The following is a 20,805-nucleotide window of genomic DNA, read 5'->3' on the forward strand; positions in this document are numbered from 1 at the left end:
TTTAATGAGTCCAGAGGAAGACAACATGATTGCAATTTGCAAAACATACTCCACAATGGTTCCAAGAGGAGGGAAGAAGGCTATGCGTTTTAGGAAAATGTCATCCAAAAATGAAAGTAAAGGCGTGATCTAGTCACCCCCAGGCTAATGGAAAGTCGGGTGAAATTTTGTAGTCCACAAAACATTTCTGGAGCTTCAGCTTGATTTGTAAATGTTATTTACACACCCGATGCACGGTAGAGGTTGGGCACACCGGTTGTGCATCACCATTTTTAGCTTAGCAACTACAGTGGCAATTTTGGCTTAAAAGAATGTGTAAAGAACATATTTTCAAACAATTTCAGGACTGGGGGCTTCCGCAGACTTGTAATATGCAGGCTGAGTTGTATGGAGACATTATATTTTTATTTTACAGTTGTTTATTTACATTTTAAAACAAGGACCCATCTACTTCAGTTGTTCAGGAGAATGCTGCAACACTGTTTTGCTGTGAAGCGCCAGACATATTCGGTGGATATCAAACTTTACCTGATTTTCCATTGGCATAGGGGTAAATAGTTAATGGCTGAACTAAAATTTATGGGTGAGCTTTTCCTTTTACACGATATGGAATAGTAAATCCATCCATCTTTGCTTGCTACATCTTGGCCTTTAGCCATCCTCAGGTGTATATAAACCTCAGATTATACAATACAAAAATGTGAAATTATGGGTTATCTCATCAGTATCAGCTACGAGAAACAGGTCATTATTGGCTACTGGTAGCGACTGAAAAAAATCCATCCCTTCTAGACATGGGTTATTAAATTTATGCTAAAATGTCAACCAACTGCAAGCTGTGGTAACCAAGGGTAGCAAACATTATTCACTTGTTTATCATGCTGTCATTCTTTATTTGTCTTTATGAAATCAAATTGAACATTTAGGAGAAAGAAAGAGTGGCCTCTTAGCTCACGGAAATGTCGATAAATGGAGGGATGTCCACAGAGTGAGTGATAAACAAAAGCAAATCATTTTCAGATCCATGTTTTCCCGGGCAACTTCATTTTGCAATAATCATTTGCAATTATGGCCCCACAGCTCTACCTCCTACAACTACTCCAGCTGACTTCCGTTCACAATGTCAGCAACGTGTTGAAGCCAGACTTCATTGTTGCTGTCACAAAGCCAGCGCAATCACTAACAATTGAGGAAAAGGAAATGACTGCCATCAGGAAAAATAAGAATGTGTAAGACATCTTACTCAAAACACCGCCTATCTCCCCCAACTCCTCTTCCAACAAACTGTAATTATACCATATGCCCACTTTACATTATGAACGTCTATCTGTGCACAGTTTCCACCATTCCATCATCTGGCAAATTAAATAGGAAGAGCAGCTTGCCAAATGACATTCAGGTAGCAAAGCAGATGAGTGGAAAAAATATATTGGGTCTTTTGGACAGGAAAGTATGACGGTTCAGAAAAAAGATTTCTGGGGTGACACATTCGGTTCTACGGGAAATGTTGGAATAAAAAGCAACAATAGAAAAAACAGATTGGATGCGTTTATGTGCACACAACATCACAAAACTGAATTCAAGACTGAAGGTGATGGTACATTTCCTGGGGTCAGGCGGCATTTTGTCAGTCTGTTTATTTCGATCTGTTATCTTCTACATGCATTTTATATTATTCAACATGTCAGGATACACATTTTCTTCAACTCCTTTTCGCCAGTTTACCACGCTTATTGAGTATGTCTAATGTGAAGCAATGTGATCAAGCTCAGTCAGTGTCTCTTAAAATTGATGCACTTCCATAACACATTCTCTCAAGCTGTACATTTCTCTATATTGGCTAGAACCATAAGAAGCAATTATCCCACTGAGCAGTCTGAGAGCTGTGAGACACAACTGTAATCCTGTTATAATTTCTGTAAAAATACGTCAATGCATCCTGGCTAACCCCCTCCCTCTTCCACTGCACAGGCTGTGAAAAGCTGAATGAATTCAGGTGCAGCTTTTTGCTGGAAATAAGGAAGTCAAGCAAAAATCCAGCTATGCTAATCAGATTAGGCTTTCACATAGTATTACAATCTTACACTTGGCATTAACTGCAAGTACCTTGAGCATTCTTATGATTAGATGACAATTTTTTCAGTATCAATATTGGATTTCGAGAAAAAAAAAGTGCCTTTTTAGGGGGAAGTTAATTTCAGATGTTCTTCTGCATTTTATTAATCAGCGTAACACAGTGAAAATCTCTTCTCTAGTGACAGTTACAGCCCGTGTTTGTGTTCTCAAAACAGTGAAAATGTGTCAGATATTTTCTGACACAAGAGGAACAATTTATTGAACTGAACCTTATCGTATGTAATTATCATGATATATGTCAATATTATGAACCTGTTGCTATTGTTTTTTTAAATATTCACTTCAACTATATTACCCAGTCTGAAATAGTTTATGTATTTGCTGTAGTAATTCATCAAGACATGTCTCTTAACCTTCCAAAGATGTCAAGGCATAGGCAGAATAAGATATGCTTAAATCATTTTAAATAAGCAATACATTTGCTGAAGCTTTTCAGCAGTCCTGTCAAGAGTGCAGCCAAGAAGGCATTTGCCCTGAAACTGACACAGTGACGAAATGTTCTGCTCTCACTGGAGCACTCTCTGCTGGAGCAGTAGTGCTCTGCCCAGTGGATATACTGCATCTCTTGAAGCATTTTGCTGCAAAGTCTTCGCAGGACTTCATATTTGGGAGGTACTGCTAGAACTTGCTTTTACTCATCTTGTCGCTTTTTGCATTGGTATATCTCAGACAGTCGGATACTGTTAAACTATTATACGTATCATAAAATATTTTGTGATGAACATATATTTCAACAATATGCATTCAAATTCAGAATGACTTACATATGATTACAGAAAAGTTGTCTTACCTGTGATACACTGAAACTGACCATCCTCTCGTTGAATAGTGAAGGCCTCACCTGGGTTTACCTGCACCAGGATTACCTGTGGAGAAACAAAACAAAAAATCTTATTCTTCTAATTGCTTCTAAGCGAATATCTAAAATTAAATTTGAGGCATGAACAATTTAACATGTCAGCACATGTCAACAGTAAGCCACATGACCAGTCATGTTTTGTACAAGATCTCTTAAGATTTCTGCCACCTTTCCTCCACAGCTCCAGTGTGAACAAAAGCAGCAGCATTTGTGTGAAAAGCAGCAAACAGCCTTGACAGCTTGATGTGACACTGACTATGTATTGAACTGAAAATCATCCTGTGTCTCCATTTAGAGCATTTCTGTGATGCCCAATATGTAGGCGACATGTTTGGATGCAGATGCAAGCAACTAGGGGTGACAAGATTCTCACAATCCACGATTCTACTTGATTTTCACATTCCAACTCTTTTTTTCAGCACTGATGGCTATGCCAGTATCTGACAATCACATCTTGAAGCTGTAAATAAACAGATTATGGATTTAGGCCCCGACAACGGTAATTAACATTTTCAAATTCCTAATATTCCTAATAGGGATTCCACAATTCAATACAAAATAAACACACTTTAGGGATTCAACTAAAGATAAAGATTCAGTTTTTTACTAAACTTCAGTCTGACAAATCTGTCCTGAGTAAACACTTCTTCCCAAACGACTCAATTAAATAACTCTTGCAGTGTTCAGAGTTGTATTCCATTCAGTTCTGCCCCCACGAGCAAACCCTCTTCCAAAACAAATCGATAAAGGATCTTTGAAAAAGAAAATGAATCAAATCCAACAATGTCGGGGTTACCTCTGGTACCAGTTAGTTGCCCATCTTTGTGCACACAGAATAAGCATCTGGAGGTACAACTGCAGGCTACCAGTAAGCTAGTGGTGTCGTCTTTGAAGTTTTTTTTTTTCATATGGATGCAAGTAGGCGGGGATGGAGTGGAAAAAAAAATACAGGGATAATCGCCAATCCTGCTTTTGATGTTAATGATTGAGATTGAAGGCTCATTTTGATCGATTTTCGCTTAAGACTCCAAACCATGATGGCCCTTGAAGCAACAGAAATAGGGTTAGGGGCATACGGCATCAATAAGACCCAAAACACACAAAGCTGTCTCCCGTGGGAGGAGTGCTACAGCCAGCTTAAAAAATACTTGCCGTAGACAAAAGAAATTAGACAGCTGAAATTTAACTTTCAATCGCACAAACTGTTACATGGAAAACAGTCCATTAACATAGGAATTAGCTACAAAATCCACAGGAGAAATTAACTGAGAGCAAGACTGACAGACTGTGGGGGCTGAGGTGGTGACAAGCCTTTCTCCTGTCTTGACTGTGGTCCTAAATGTAGCTAAGGGGATAAACAATCGTTAACTGCAAAAAGGAACAGAATTTTATTTTACATAGGAGACTGAAGCATGAAGACTGTAAAACTATGGCTAAGATTACTGCACTGCCATAGGTTTACAACTCAATCCATCAACAGGACACTTTATATGTGAAAGGGTTAGTTGAACGAAACACAAAGATTTCATCCTTCAAGTCCTAGGAATGTTTCCAAGAACTGCAGGTTACCATAAAAAAAAATCCCAGATTCCTTCACAATACATTTAATCATCAGCTCTTTCTGTAAATCAGTGAGATGAAATGGTTGGACTTTTCACTTGAGCTTGATTACTTTAAAAGTCCGTGTTCAGCAATGTAAATGTACTTTTGTGTTTTACAAGCAAGCATTTACAAGGTTAAAAAATAAAACTATATCTCAAACATACAGACAAGAGCAACATGTACATTTTAGGAACATTCAACAGATGTTGCCTTCAGATAAAACAGATGAAAAACTAGAAAGCAAATTAACTGATCATTATTTGCGACCCCTGTAGCAAAAAAAACACAATTTGCCTCCATGTCTAAAAATACTAATACATTTCAAAATGTCAATTAAATCATGATTTGTGACCAAAGTGTTTATCCCCGTTTTTATTTTAAAAATAAAACTTGAGTTGAGGCTTTACATGTATTTCATTGAGCTTTAGCCATCAGCCTAACAAATATGAACTGCTTTCATCATAACTGATGGAAATATCAGGTACACACTGTTACCATACTCTGAGTCATGCTGCTTCTGTCTTTACAAAAGACTTCGGCATCAGAACTGAACAAAAAAAGGGAGAAAAAAAAACCTTGATGAAAAAGGTAAATTTCATCTAAGAGAAACTTTTCAAACCATTTCTGACAATGTCACGTTCTTTTCACTACAGCTGAACGAAACTAAAATCGCTAAGAGAACTGACGCCATCAATCGTTTTTTCATTCACTTAATCAACAAGTCAGATTATGTTACTAAACCAAGATACCCTGAAACTTCTCCCTCCGAATCATCTCAAACTCATCATTTTCTTAACTTGTTCCAGTAACAGACACAGACACTGGTTTTTGTTGCCCGGCAATGTGTGTGGGCGCAAGTTACCTCACTCTTGTGGAAGTCGCTGTCATAGAATCTACACTCCCCTGGCAGAGGGCTCTGGCTACGGTTCTGTTCAAGCACAGAAATCATCAGCACCTCCATCTCTGACACTGCTCCCATTCATGTGCTCAGCAGGGACAGGAAAGAGCCCTTTGACTGCCACACACAGAAGCTCATATGTTCATACACACCCACACAGGCAGCGTCAGCAGCAAGTGTAGATGTTGGTGGTGGTCGGGAGGAGGGGGTTGAGGGTGGGAGGTTGGGAGTGGGGGTGCAGGGGCAAGGGAGGTCTAATTGAATCAAAGTCTAGGCACTTCACAGTCGGGTGCATGTGTATGTTTGTTGTTCACCCCGTTCTGTGTGAAGCAAACGTCTCTCCGAGCACAATCGCTCCCTTTTTCAGTTTAATATTAACCCTGGAAGTAACCTTTAAAATCAATAAGAGGCATTCACTGCATGTTTACAACACAGAAAGGAAGGACATTTTGCTTGCAAAGGATCTGACTGCTACTTACTGTTGCCCGCATTGCTTTTTCTCATTCAGGCGTCGCTGTTCACGCAGTCACTGATGCTCCAGGGTCTAACAGACCCTCCACCACTTCACCCAGCCCTCATGAGAAATCACATGACCGGCGATGCTAACACATCTGGCTGTGCTGATCCTTTACACCCTCCACTTCCATCGGCTCCCGCACAAAATCCAGGAGGAAACTAGCGAGAGGCGAGGAGTGCAGCGGGAGCGATGTAGGCGGATGGGGCTTAGTCTCTTCCGCTGGCTCTCGCCTTCACAGAAAGTGTGGCGTGGATCTCATGTTTGCTTAGCCTAGTTCAGCCTCATCTGCTCCATAGCGGCACTCTCTGCAGCAGGCGGCTTGTTCACTCTTGCCTCTGGCTTCAGTGCAGCCTCCCTACCGTCAGTATCCACAGCAACCCCTTCAACAAATAAGCCACAGCAATGTCCGTGCCAAACCTTCAGAGAAGGGATTGAAACCTTATCAGCAGTGGCCACTCTCCAGGAAAGGAAGGCGGATGAACCCAAGAAAACAGGACCAAAAATATGAGGAGGACTGGATGATGCCTCAGTTTGCTTTTCAGTTTCCTTCTTGCCTCTTGTCACTGACAGTCTGCCAGCTCAGTTAACGCCTGCTGTGCTCCTTAATATGGTTAATTTCAATAGCATTCCATCAGGGTGTGATCATAGCACAGCTGAGCCGGCAAAGGTATAAGGGTTCCATAGCGTGGGGAGTCCTTTGTTCTGCCTTTTTTCACAACAACAACAATGGCGTGAGGGAGCTGAGCGACCCACGCAGCTTCTGAGGCTGACATATACGACTACGCTACAGTCACTTCTCCCTCCCTCCCTCCCTCCCTCCCTTCTCTCCCTCACTCCCTTCTCTCCCTCACTCCCTTCTCTCCCTCCCCCTCATACGCTCTATGGCTCTCTCTCCCATTCACAGAGCGACATGCCATACACCCTCTCTTAATACTCCGATCGATGTGAGAGGAGATGAGGTGGTGGGAGTTCAATTGCAGAGCTCCAGCGCCGGCGACAATTGTACCCTCGAGTTCTCTACTGTCTTCAAAGATCACAAAGCAGCCCACTGACAGTCAAAACAGAGACACTATTTGTACAGCGACACAATAAACAGAGCTTGCAAGTATTCACACGGCTTCTGTAACATCTGTCCTCATTCATTCTAAATGGATCGTTCCTTAAAGCGACAGTGCTGATCACTTGATCAGCATGTGCCAAGTTAACAGATACTCTGCGTCACTGATACTGCTGCGTGAGAACTGCACCTATGGCACATCCTCCACAAAATTAAATCCTACGTTTTTTTTTTGTTTTTTTCATCAACACTCTTGTGAAATGAGAAAAGCTGGATTTAAGGAATTAGATAAATAAAGCCTCTAGCAGCAGTGATCAGGGTCCAAGTACAAAGGGCTTATGAAGTAAGATGACTTGAGGGAAATATAAAGTGAAAATTAATTTTGGAAAAAAGGAAACACCTTTCACAGGATGCCCACACATTAATAAAGGGTTTCAGTTGATCAGATCAATAGTCTGTTATAGGGATTTCTTTATGGACCATATTACTAAGTGAAATCATGATAGTGCCCCATTTAGGTTGATTTAAGTTTTTTATTCTAGACATCTGAAATACACGTTGCTATAGACCAAATGTGTGATTCTGAAACATTCTGCTTTTCTGTCTGCCTGTCTTCGCTGGCTAAAAAACACAGCAAATCCTCGGTGAATCGACTCCCGAGATTCTAACAGCGCTCAGCAACTACATACAATTAAAATAAAAACTGTGCCACCAAAACAAACAACCTGATGCAGAAAGCACCTGCTTTGTTCCTTGCTGCCCTTGCCTGCGTATTCACTGCATAAATGGAGAAAGAAATGGAGAAGAAAATGTGCATAAAACCATGGAAATTGGAAGGTCTTGGCCAAATTGTTATTAGGATTTTTCTCTTTCAAGTTACAACTGTTTTTTTTACATTTATTACGTGATGCGAGTAGTGTTTTGGGTTTATAATATGGGCAGGCTACTAAGATTTTTTCAAGCATTTCCATTAATATATGCTTAGACTGTTAGTCACTAACTAACTTTGGATTTGGTGTCTTTGGCCCCTTTTACAAAGCCTGTTCATGTAGCAACCATTGTTCCTTTATTGCCCCCTGCGGTTTACGTGCTATGTTTGTGACCCAGCTAACTCAAGAAGTACAGCAACTAAAAATGGCTGGAAATTAGGGGTGCCACGTCAAAACAACTGCAGAATGACTCCATTTGGAAGTGGATAGACTCAGAAACAGTGCTAGGATACTGCAAAGGTTACTTTTCACACAGATGACTAAACACTGCAATGTGCATTGTGGTCACATTCACAATGGGGAACATCTTTTTGTATTAATAGAATACATCATAACTCCAAGCAAAACATTTTGTTCCCACGACCGTAAAGATTTGCGTCAATGTACGCAAGACTGTGTAAAGAGACTGCATATCAATTAGCACACACTGTCACACAGGTGGTCACTGCTGTGTTTTATTACCCGGGAGAATGGGCCGGCTCTGTGTGTTCATGGCTGTTAACTCTGACGTTTCTCTGCCGTTGGTGACTCAGAGTTCAGGTTTCTCACTATTTGTTCCTCTTAATTGTTTACTGTGTGTTGATGTGACATAGCAGCTGGGTGGACAGGAAACGGGAGCCAAATGACACAGGGAAAATCCTGCCAGTGTCGGAACTAGCCAGGAACTAACGCAGTCTCCCTGCAGCTGATGGCATACGCTTACGTGTGCAATGATAATTCAAGGCAATTTGATGATCCTCCACCCTCCAGGGTCCCCTGGAAACATTGCATGACGAGATAGCAGGATAGAAACAGATGGAGGGGAAAAAAAAAATCTAAGAAGTGGTCATGCTGTATCCAGTCCTTGTTAATCTTAGTTATCTTCTAATGTCTTTATCAGAGGAAACGCGAAACGTTATCAAAACACAAAGTCAACTGTATACATACATACATAATCTCAAAACTGAGTCACACAGTAATTTCCACCAGCTTTCTATTCACTATGTTAATTAGCTTCCATGTTTCCACTCAATATTTCAGAACATTTCCATAAACTCATGAACAGTCACAAACCACCTTTGACTGATGATGACTAAAAGTTTGACCTTAATGAATGTTATTGTGTTTAAAAGGGGGCAATACAATAATTTCTGGCCAAATATGACAATTTTTATCTGTAAACTATTCAACCACTGACAAGAGGGTCTGGATAAGCACCTTATTATACATTCGGCTGTAGGCAGACCAAACCAGGCGTTTCAGCATTTAGTGCAGGGTTGTGCCGTGGTGTGGGAATGTCATTACATGGCCCATTTGTGTGAACACATCCACTGCAGTTAAAAGGCTTAGTAGGCTAAGTAATGATTATTTTGCATCTTTCTGAGGTTTGCAACTAATGGCACCATTTTGCTGCTGCTTATTTAAATCTTGTGAGTCCTCGTTTGTCTGGTGGAGAAATTATTATTCCAGGAAAATCAGTGGTTCTTCTCCTAGATCCTGCTGCCAGAGCAGTTTAATATTGGAACAATTATCACTTACAGTATTATTGTTGATGTGGCAAATTAACATACAGTATATAATAGGATTATCATCAATAATGTTGACCAGCTGCCCTGATCACCGGTTTATCTGATTGGCCACCACAGTGCACGTCGGGTTGCATTTCTCTAAAAGTTCGTTCTGTTGTAGCTCCAATGCTTGATTTGGTCAGAATCTAGTCTTAGTTTGGTACACCTGGACTACATCATGTCTCCATTTCTTTCAAAATTTGTAGAAAAAAAACATTTAAACTAATTGTAAATGTGATTTATTATAGACTAAATGAAGGACTGGGGCCATTCCAGTATTGATCTCGGTGCATGGTAAGGATCAGTGTTCTGCTAAATGTCAAATCAACACGCAAATAAATAAGGATGTTATACGATGAAGAGGATTTCACTCATGAACTGACTCTGGTCTTTGTTCCCTTTAATATCTACTGCAAAAACAAAGATTCCACAAGCTGATGCTGCTTCACTGTGGAGCTGGTGTTAGACAGGTGAAAGACTGTGGTAGTCCTGATATAGAAATCTCTGCTACAGCTCAACTATTCATTTTTGTTCAGTCAGACCACATTATCTTTTGGCTCATGCCCTCTGAAAATTTCACATGAATTTCTGCAAACTCCAGGCATGCTGTCGTGTGCCTTTTTCCCTCCTCAGGAGTGCCTTCCATCTGGCTCCTCTACCACGCAGGCCAGACTTGTGAAAGGCTGTACTGAGTGTAGTCCTTCCAGAGGAATCTCATCATAGCCTGGGCACTTTGTACTCCATCAGAAGACTTTGTCCTTGGGTTCCAGGTAAGCTTCCTCACAAAAGGTCCTTCTTGGTTGGTCAGTCAACCTGCTCTTGGTAAAGTCCAAGTAGCTTCACATTTTTTTTAAGATGAAGCCTAAAGTGCTCCTCGAATGTGTGAATTTCCAACACACTAAAATGTATGTTCTACCCTTTTCCACTGACCTATGTTTTCTGCTAGGTTGGTCAACCTTTGTTTAGCCAAGGTACAGACAAGGAAATTTAGATTTTCAATTTTTATTTATTAAAGTGATGTTAACACATTTTTAAGATGGTATCTCTACTATACTATACCACGTTATTCATCTAGCTCCTTTGTATCATTATCCCTACCATTATTACATTTAATGGCATTTTAAGATACAAAAACATTTTGCTAATTGTATTTATTATGTAAGGGATCTTGCCAATACAGCAACTGAAATACCGACATTCGATATATCGTACCAGAGTTTTCAGCGCATTAAAACTGCAATGATGAGTCGACTCATCAATTAGTCAATTGAAAGAAAAATTGTCAACTATTTTGATATCATTTCATAATTTCAGTCATTTCTCGAGTAAAAAGGTCCAACATATTCTGGTAATATATAAGGAATGTTGATTTTGTTTGTCATTTGCGATAGTTAGTGAAGAGTCTAGGATTTCAACTGTTGGTTGGGGAGAGGAAGAAATCTGAAGATATGACTTTGGGCTCTGTGATGAGCATTTTTCTAATTTGTTTGATGTTTTATAGACTAAATTCTTACTTGTACAAATAATAAGCAGATCAGTGGAGAATGAACATATTTGTTAGTTGCAGTCCTAAAGTGCATATCTTGATCAACTGCAGTGCCTGATTCATTTACTTTATCTGTGTTGGTTCTGAATATTGGTGCAGTAATAATGTCATAGTTTGTCTCACTGTTTTAGAAAGAAAAGTGCTCTAAATACTGCTGAGTCACGCACTGTCCACCTCCTCACAATAGTTGACAAATAGTGGGCTCACCCCATCTTCACAGATGATTCAGTGGCTGACCAGGAGATGAGCAGAGTGGGTTGCATTTTTTGTCACAACATCTCAGGCCCTCTGGCAGCCTGTTAGGGGCACATTTCCAAGGCTCTGTCTCCTGTGTCTGGCTATAGCATACAAGGCCGGCACCGAAGACGGCTGAGTCGGGAGTGAGGTCTCACTATCCCACAGTAACATAAGCCCACGCATGGCACATAGCCACAAGCAGACCACACACTCATGTCTGTGTGCTCCCTATTCAACTGGTGTAGTTACTACTCAATGCTGAGTGTTCTCTCACACAACCACAGTAAAAACAGTGTTTTTTTGATATGTCATAGACAGCCACGTTATCGACTCATTGTACTAATATTTATTCATTTAATTGCACTTGTCTTATTGATATGTTAATGAATGTACATGGTGCTAATGTTTGATGGCCTTAATTTTGACCGTTGTCTTTACATACATCTCGTTTACATGAGAAAGTCACCAACATTTTAGCAAAGATGACACAAGAATAACTAGCAGGGTTTTCCCGATGATTGATAAGCCTTGGGCACAACACTAAGGATTTTATTCACAATTCATTTCCTTAGGGGGACAACTTATGATTGTTTATATTGTCGATTAATCCCATCGATACACTTCTGGATTGATCGATAACTTGTTTGGTCTGCAAAATGTCAGAAAATGATTAAAAAATATTTATCAGTGTTTTCCATAGCCCAAGGTGATGTTAACGATATTAAGTTTACTGTCATAGCAACAATAGAAACCAGTACTTTCAGGTTTAAGAGGCTGGAATCACATGATTTTTATTTCATTTTTTTTACCCAAACCGATTAATCGACTATTGAAATCATTGGCGAATAACTAGCAAGTCCACAGCTACTCAATTAACCAGTGCAGATCTTATTTATTGTTTGGGTCGAGTGGGTTTATTTTTAATCTTTTTTTAATGTATTGAGGATAAATTAATAGGTTCTTATTTCCTTGAAGATTACAACATTCCTCGTAAGTAACAATCACATCAAGAAGTTACACAAGGGAGTGAGAAAAAAAAAACTGCCACCGAATCATTATCCAAACAGTTCATAAAAAAATTCTCAAAGGTGATTTTATCATTTACAGTGTGTCGGGTTACAATCACAGACCTGAAAACCATCAATAGAGAAAAACACAAGAAGAGAGAACACAAAAACACTAAATGGCAGCGCCAATGAAAAGAGTAATGAACAAAATGGAAGAAAATATACCAAACCATCAGCACAGACAACAGCTAAGTACATAAGCCATTAGCGGGGCTTAAACATTGACAGAAACAGACTGATTCATCCGTTACCAATTTAGCTACGAACCAAAAGGCAAGAGCAGGAAAAACTTGTAGGGGAGGGGGGGGCTTAAATGGATGGAAGAAGTGAATCATACTGTAGCCAAAGTCATCTCTAAAAAGGAATCATCTCAGGTAATGACCCCAAGACAACAACGTCCTCTCTGACTCACAATAATTGGTCCAACAGAGCGTTAATACCAAGCCAAGACTGGGATAAAGAAACCAAGAAGAAAGAATGAGGTGTCCTTGCAGCTTCTCCAACTAAAGGTCAGAAATGGAGGGGTCAGCCATCGCTGTGAATCCTCTTCACTGTCACCGCAGTCCTGCCTCGCTCTGTCAGGGCCCAGACCCCTCCAGTGGTTCCTGCTCCTCACTCTGCAGCTGTCATGATATTTACACACCTCCTCAGACACACAACACACATAAGCTACATCTGATTCACAGCAGCACTCAAACAACAATCCTCGATAAAGCCCTACATCGAATAATGTGATGGCCGCTAACTATTTTGAGTCAGTTTAGTCAACTTTTTTAAAGATTAAGGATTTGCTGCTATTCTTTGTCACTTGTGATAGTAAATGAGGAGTCTTTGGGTGTGGGACTGTGTTGGTTGGAAAAACAGAGCAATTCGAAGATGTCACTTTGACCTCCGGGAAATTCGATGTGCCTTTCTTTCTTCCCCAGTTCTTTGAGTCTTTTTTTACAGACTAAATGATTGATCGATTGATCATTAAATAATTGGCAGATTAATTGATGATGAAAGAAACAAGATATGACTACAACAATTCAGTACCAAAAATAATCCAATACAGATATTAAAACACCCAGTTAGGACAAATTATAATAATTTCTGTGCTCCTGAGCCTCACGTACTTGTGCTTGTGCACATGACCCACCGCTCGTCTGTTAAAAAATTAAACAAATCCCACGCGTATGAAAACAACAGTGTGCACAGTATACAACGACCAGCCAGCTGTGGGTACAAAGTTTCAAAGCTCTCTGGATTCTCTGAAAAGCAGTGAGGTGTTTGCGACAAGACAAAAGAACGCAGAACATGAAACAACCATAAAACACTTGTATGCAAATCGTACTCCATAAACCTTTGTGCTCTACTCTCCATAATACTGCCTTGAATATCAATTAAAACAGAGAAGTCACATGAGGCAGGCTAACCATACTTGCATTAGCAATTGCACAGTCACACTCAGTTTCTCGCGGTCAAAGGCAATAACCAAAGTAATAAGCCATTTTATTTGCAAGGACATGGCCTCATATAGCATTGTTGGAAATGATGGCTAAAGATGGATGATTCTGACCCTGAAACCACTGTGCACAATATCCACTTCTGGCAGCATTTCAGGGGAAATACATACGTAATGAGCACTGCCTAAAAAGTTGCCTTGTATTTCACTGCCTATTGTTTTTTATTGCATTCATTTGGGCAACAGGTCCTTACTAATTGAAATATTCTTTGCTATTCATTTTTGCCATTTTGCCGTTTATACCATTTGTCTATTCAAACCTTTAATAAATAATTTAAGATAAAATCAAATCATCTTTGGTTAATAGCAAAATGCTTCTGTATTAATTTGATGACCATGTATCCAAGTATTGATGTTTCTGAGAGAGATACATGAACACCTCTAATGCACAAAGAAAGTCATTACGCTGTGTATCAAAAAACACAGTAACTGCTCTGTGTTATCTGATACTTGTTATTCCTCCTCATAGGAACCCATTTCAGTACATTTCAGCGATCATGAACATGCAGTGTCTCAAATTGGTGTGAGCAGCAGGGCGGTAATGATGTAAGCCATGAAGGAACAGCCGCATTTTACTCCTCTAGCTCTCATAAAACACTGCAAACACTGACAGGGGACATGTACGGGTAATCAGGTAACCTTTGTGGGAGGTGGTAAGGTAACTGAATTCCATGAGAACAGCACCCTCGCAGCACGACACAAGCAGCAAAATTTGATCTCGACGTGAACAAAGCCTGATTCAGGTGAGGGTTTTTCCACTGTGGAAAATGACAAGATGGCTGGAAAGGCATGTCTGTAGGGCAGTGCTAATATTAGCAGGTCTTATCTAGACAAACTGCATAAGACTGAGGAAATGACGGAAAAGATATCACTTTGGGTTCCATGCTGTCCCCCAAGAAGTCATGGAAACTTAAGCAAATCGAACTGATGACCATCAAAATGACAGGGAAATCACCCAGGCTTGTCATGGTCACTCAATCTCACTCTCATAGTGACAAGAGATGGTGAGGGGAGGGGGTTTATCCCCTCGTCCTGTACCATACAGCAAAGGCTGCTGTCAAAACCGAGAGAGATGTGGTTCACAAATAAGCACCTGTTGCCTGTGAAATACATTCAGTATACAGCTGAAGAAAGGACAGCAAATCCATTAGGGTTGTTTCAATACTTATCTGAGTAAGAAACACAACTGCAGATTTTGTTTACCAGCTGAAAAAAGCTACGAAACACATCAGGTTTCACAAGAGGCAAAAAGTGGATGCTGCCGTCAGTGTAATTGTATCAGGATCAGTTATGACACTTGTATGTATTGAAAATACAGCTGCTGTGGTAAGTTAAGTCAAGACGTACATACATTTAATAAATGAATGAATATAAAATTAAACCAATTCAAACCGTGACATCTCATTTATCCATAGTCCATTATTGAAAAAAATGTTATTATTGCACAACACTCACAGTCCTGGCTCTGGCCTCTGCTAGACTACATATCAGGCCAACATATCAAACCACACACTGTCACTGCCTCTGTGTTACTACTTAAAGGGGACTCCGTCAAAGTGTGTTTGCATGTCTTGGGGAGTAGCACTGCACTTGCTGGACTCAGTATGGTAAGTTTAAAAACAAATGATCAAAATCCATACAGCAGAACCAGAGATATTGCCCATTTTATTCCACAGTTCCTTCTTTCTTTTCAAAGCCTGTGCCTGTATTACCCACAATGCAACATAACCACTGAGTGACATTTCTGCGGGTAATTTATCAGATTACATGCAGCTTCCTCTGGAGCCACAAAAGGCTTTATACTATTTTTTCACACATGCAGCAGCACTTCACAAGAGCTGTAAACACACTTGAACAATTGTTGAATATTAAAGTGCTAAAATATCTTAATTTTCACAAAGTCCATGAATGGAGTGCTACTTAAGGCATGAATATTCTCTTTTTGCAAAGCAGTCCAGAGTTATTATATTATTATTTCTGATAAGCACAAAACAACTAACATATGCTAGTATGACTTTGTTTTCCTCATCTGGCTCAGCTGCAATGAACAGACAACAGCTCAACAACTGAGGAGTGAAGGCCAACAACAGACAAAACAAGCCAGAGGCACTCTTTCTGACAAATCCCTTCAACTGTAATTGCAGGGCAGACTGCTAAAAGTCAATTTGGGCATAACAGACTTGATGCAGAAAGTATGACTAATAGCACAGAGACATGAAGGCAGAGGGGTCCAAGTGTACCTGCTGGGGGCCCTCCCCGTTGACCATGGCTGGGGGTGGTGGTGAGGCCAGGATTGGGAGTTCAGGGCTGAGAAGCTGGCCGGACTCCAGAGGTGGGGTGTGGTCTGCCATGTCTCCCTCATTCACACCACTGAAGAGGTACTCCTGCAACAAAGACACAGCAATCAATGGAAATATACAAAGTACAGTATACAACAAAGATTTGTGGTATCATTGTCCTTAGTCTTCCAACCAGCCATTAGACCTGTGCTGAAAACCACATTCACAAAGAATCTCCACAGGATGCAGCTTCTCTCTACCCTTTCCTAGTACTAAGTACGAGCACATCATCACCTAAATTCGCACAATATTAGGATATGACTGACTGTTTTTAAAATGAAGAAGACAAAGAGAAAGTATAGAGTAGAATATGCCAGCATCATAATGATCTTTGTGAAATATCTTTATCAGTTTCTACAGATGTTGGAAGTATTTTTTGTTAAAAATATAACTGCAGGATAAGGTGGTGGCAATTAGACAAATCTGCTGTCCTCTACAATGGTGTCATTTTCTTTCCATTTCATGATGATATAAAGGTCTATATTTGGCTATTTAAAATGTTGCACGACATCAGGGGTGAGTCAAAAACCACTAAATGCACAACTATTTCCAGTAAAAGACATAGTGACAAGCTGAATGGCACTGAGTGGAAATTTGACACACATAATTAATTTTTCAAACACATTCATTATTTTCCACCGCCAATCACGTGCTGGCAGCGTATTCTGGCACAGCAGCTCAGTTGGTGACTCTGAAAGATATTTTCTGATGGAATCAATGAGTGGCCAGGTTAGGCCAGCTGTCCCATCCAAACTAAACAGGCATGACCAGAGATGGTTGATCGAATGCATTTTCTTACACAGAATATATAAACCTCCCATGTATTTAAAAGCCTTTGGATACTCCAATTCGTGCCATTGAAAGTTTATGGTGTCTATTGTAGAGTTGCGATTGCGATTAGTTGATTAATCAAAATAAACCCATTGTTTTAGTCATTTTTCACACAATGATTATGAGGGTAGGGCACATGAGAAGAGAATAGGAATGAAGTAACTGCTGTATTGGGAAAAATGTTAACCCATTTAATTGAAAAATAAGGTTTCTTAGGGCACATGACACGTTCAAGTAGCCACTGCTGTCAAATGTGTTCTCACTTCCCACACATACCAAACACAAATATCCAAAAGCTGATCTTGGAGGCATAGACGGTCAACGAATGCAATTCGACCAATAGAAATTATACATAAACTAATCAAATCAAGCCTCAAGTGTCCGGGAAAATACAGTTCCTTATGAGGACAGTACAATTAAGTAAGACTAAAAAGTAAATTGACCCTACTGAGGACTGACTACATATTTTACAAAACCTGTAAAATATCCCATGGATGACAAAAATTCTGTCAAAAACAACAGAACACCATGAGAGAAATGTAACATGTGTCCTTGAACCTAATTACAATCTGGCGCATGCGCCCCTAAAGCTAACAGTGATCTGGCTTATCTGTTAGCTTTAGCCCCTCCCTTCCTTAAGCTTAAACAACAAAGTCAGTTTACAGTGTGATGGTCAATGAACTGGGTTTGAGGGAACTACTGCTACAGTGGAGGACCGGCATGAGATTAGCATTGAATCACTGGCAGGGTTTAGATGATGGCCAGCTCCTTCATTAGGCCTCTAAGTCAATCACTGCTATTTTTTCATAATACAATCACATATGTCTCTGTAACACAAAACATTTTCAGTAATACCCTGATCAAATTTAAAAGTATTACTCAACAGCTACCCGGGGGTCGGTAAGCAGAGGACAAAGGAGAGATCCCTGATCACAGGCCTTCTCTTCTTTACTTCTGACCACGTTTCACACACTTGATGAATCCCCAAGTGATGTCTCATACAGGAAATCATGATTTAAAAGTTAAGTAGTCATTTTCCATGTCATTTGATGAGGGCGAATATGTCATTGTAATCTAATTTGGTATATAAGGAGTTTCCTGTGGAGGCTGCATGCTAAAATATTAGCTAAACACATTGTGTTGATACTTCCCCCTCTTTACTTCTAGCCTTCTTTAAGAAAATAGGTCTTGTATAAGTTGCTGTAAAGTAAGCAGAAATTATCAGCCTCTTTTTATATATATATTAAAAAAAAAACACAATACAAAAAACTACACCAGCTGACCCTGTAGCAGCACAATAAACATCTCCTACATTGAAATTGTGGTAACATCTGCTGTTGCCCTGACTGTACATCATATTTGACTGTGGCTAGTCGAGCAGTCGATAAGGAAACAACAGCTGTTTCTCAGTAACAGTTTTGGTGAAGGGGGGGGGGGGAACACCCTGAATGGCGAGAATAATATGATGTTCTGTCCAGCAAATACTTCTGCTTATTCCTCATTGGTAAGTATCAGACAAAGGCATCTAAAGTCATAACAATGATGAGGAAGCAATAAGGCCTCACTTGTAAAAATGACTTGGAACATTTTGGTCGCTTGTTTACTTTCAAATGACGACTGTCGATGTATTCATTTATTCGGGTTTTTAACACAATGTGCTAATTAAGATGAAACACCAGCAGAAATATTTCCATGGCCCGTGGCAGTCAGCTTCACTCGGTGTAACAGCTGGTTATCCATTTAGTGCATGTACTGCCTTCCCCTCACCGTCACCCAACTAGCTAACCTTATTTCTGCCTTTAATATTACCTAATAGTATGCAACGTGTCACATTATAAATACCAAAACATTAAAATTACCAAAGTCAGTGTTCTGAGGCCATATTCCTTCTACATTACGTTACCTAAGCTAGCTTCCCTGCAGCTAAGACAATTGTTTACTCTGGCTACAGGTGTGTGTGTGTGTGTGTGTATGTGTGTTGGTGTACGTGTGTGTCTGTGTCTGTGCTTGGCGTTGTCATGATATTCGTTATCCTACAGCAATAAAACTTCTTACAACCTCTAATTTCAAGTCCCCTGAGGAGACAAAGTTAATATAAGGTAACGTTAGACTGTCAGCAAAACAAGTGAGTTATTATCAATAGCGCAGCTTACGTTACTCACTCAGTCAGTCAGTCGACACAGCAGCAGCAGTCTTGGTGCACAGTGATGATTCTTCTTATGCAGCTCTTCCCGAAATGTTTAACGTCAGCAAGCTCCGACGACCAGCTACTTTCTGCAACACCTGAGACGGCTAACTTGCTAGCTACCACGATAAACACAAGACACAGCAATATGTGACATGCTAGCGTCAGCTACCTAATGCTACCTAGCTAATAGTTAGCAAGATGAAGATGTGCTTTACTCGTTATAAGAACGACGATCGCCCGTTACTGACTACACCTAAAACAGGCCGAAGTTTAGAGAGCGACAGTGACGATGCCAAGTACCGATAATGTTAGCCTAACTGCCAATTTTATCGAGATAACTTTCCATCCAACCCTGCTCCTTGCATAAAAGTCAGGAATTTCGCCATCGCTTACAGGGCTCTGTGCGCAATGCGCATGCGTATTCTAGCAAATCATGACGAATCCCAAATTCCAAGATAGCTTAGTGAGACATTTATAATACTGTCACATTGTTTGAATTTTGGGAGTATCACTGACGTGGCCCGTATCGAGTGCAGTTACACTGAATTTGATGTGTCTACCTACATTTTCATTATTTTAAGGAAGACCTTAAGGTTGACGTGTCTGTGATCGGTTTGTCGCTCAAGTCAGCCGCAGAGAATCATGTGTGTGTGATGAAACGAGCAGTGAACGGTTGTTTCACGTGTAGGAGACTTTGCCAGGCTCAGTCTTGCTCTGCCAAGTCACAGATACCCCGGACAAGGCTGAGCCGTGACCGGCCTCTTTTTGGACATTTCCGGTCCACCTTAACAGTGTCATATGGCCTTTAAAGGGTACCACTGAAATTGTTCATTCATGTATTTCCTGCACGGAAACTATATTTAGGTCTATCTGTCTAGGACTTATGAAATTATAATGTATCTTCCGCGTGACATTGTGTTATGAAAGGTAGAAAGATGGTATTCTTGTGGTATGGTGGTTAGTTTCTACGGCTCTACCTCATTATTACAGAGTGATCAGGAACTTTAGTATTGAGGTTGGGCAGGTAACAACACAGACGATCCATCAGTCACAACACAGTAGATCCACAACAACAGCAACACACACATTCATTACAGAATTGCTTTGTTGTGTGTGTTCAACAGAACATTTCTTAAAACACAACCTTTAGTCAAAAATACTCCTTATGTGCACAATGTGTATGTTGACAGCAGTGGGTGAAAGGATATTATTGTAATGAGTAAAATTAAAATAACATATTTCATATTTCAATTAGAATTTTTTTACTTTGCCCAAGAAAAACAGACCTACTTCTAGTAAGTCTACAATATATTGAGCTGCCATTTGTTCATCCAAAGGTGCCAGTGAACATGTAAATGTAGCCTATACATTTGAAAATATAAACTTCGCAGTCTGTATTAAGGCATGCGTTATACTTTTCAAACCCATTTGATTTTTATCTCCAGGAAAAATATGAGCATGTGAAATGAGGGCCTGCAAAGCTTTGGC

General features: G+C 40.1%; 1 protein-coding gene across 4 annotated transcripts in view; it reads right to left on the reverse strand.

Moving 5' to 3' along the window:
• Window positions 1-19,871, reverse strand: part of fndc3a (fibronectin type III domain containing 3A) — a 49,624-nt gene extending 29,753 nt beyond the window's left edge. Inside the window, exons 1-3 of one of the 4 annotated variants that reach the window (XM_030394707.1) lie at window positions 19,283-19,871; window positions 16,200-16,343; window positions 2,927-3,002 (exon numbers count right to left, since the gene is read on the reverse strand). In XM_030394707.1, coding sequence (XP_030250567.1) covers window positions 2,927-3,002; window positions 16,200-16,310 — 187 coding nt within the window. In that variant the 5' untranslated portion in view covers window positions 16,311-16,343; window positions 19,283-19,871. Of the gene's footprint in view, window positions 1-2,926; window positions 3,003-5,459; window positions 5,577-5,974; window positions 6,802-16,199; window positions 16,344-19,282 lie in introns of those variants that run through there. The other 3 variants (XM_030394699.1, XM_030394715.1, XM_030394691.1) reach the window with 3 other exon arrangements.
• Between the last annotated feature and the right edge of the window lie 934 nt (window positions 19,872-20,805).

This window comes from Sparus aurata, chromosome 2, assembly GCF_900880675.1.
Source record: "Sparus aurata chromosome 2, fSpaAur1.1, whole genome shotgun sequence".
NCBI classification, from domain to species: domain Eukaryota; kingdom Metazoa; phylum Chordata; class Actinopteri; order Spariformes; family Sparidae; genus Sparus; species Sparus aurata.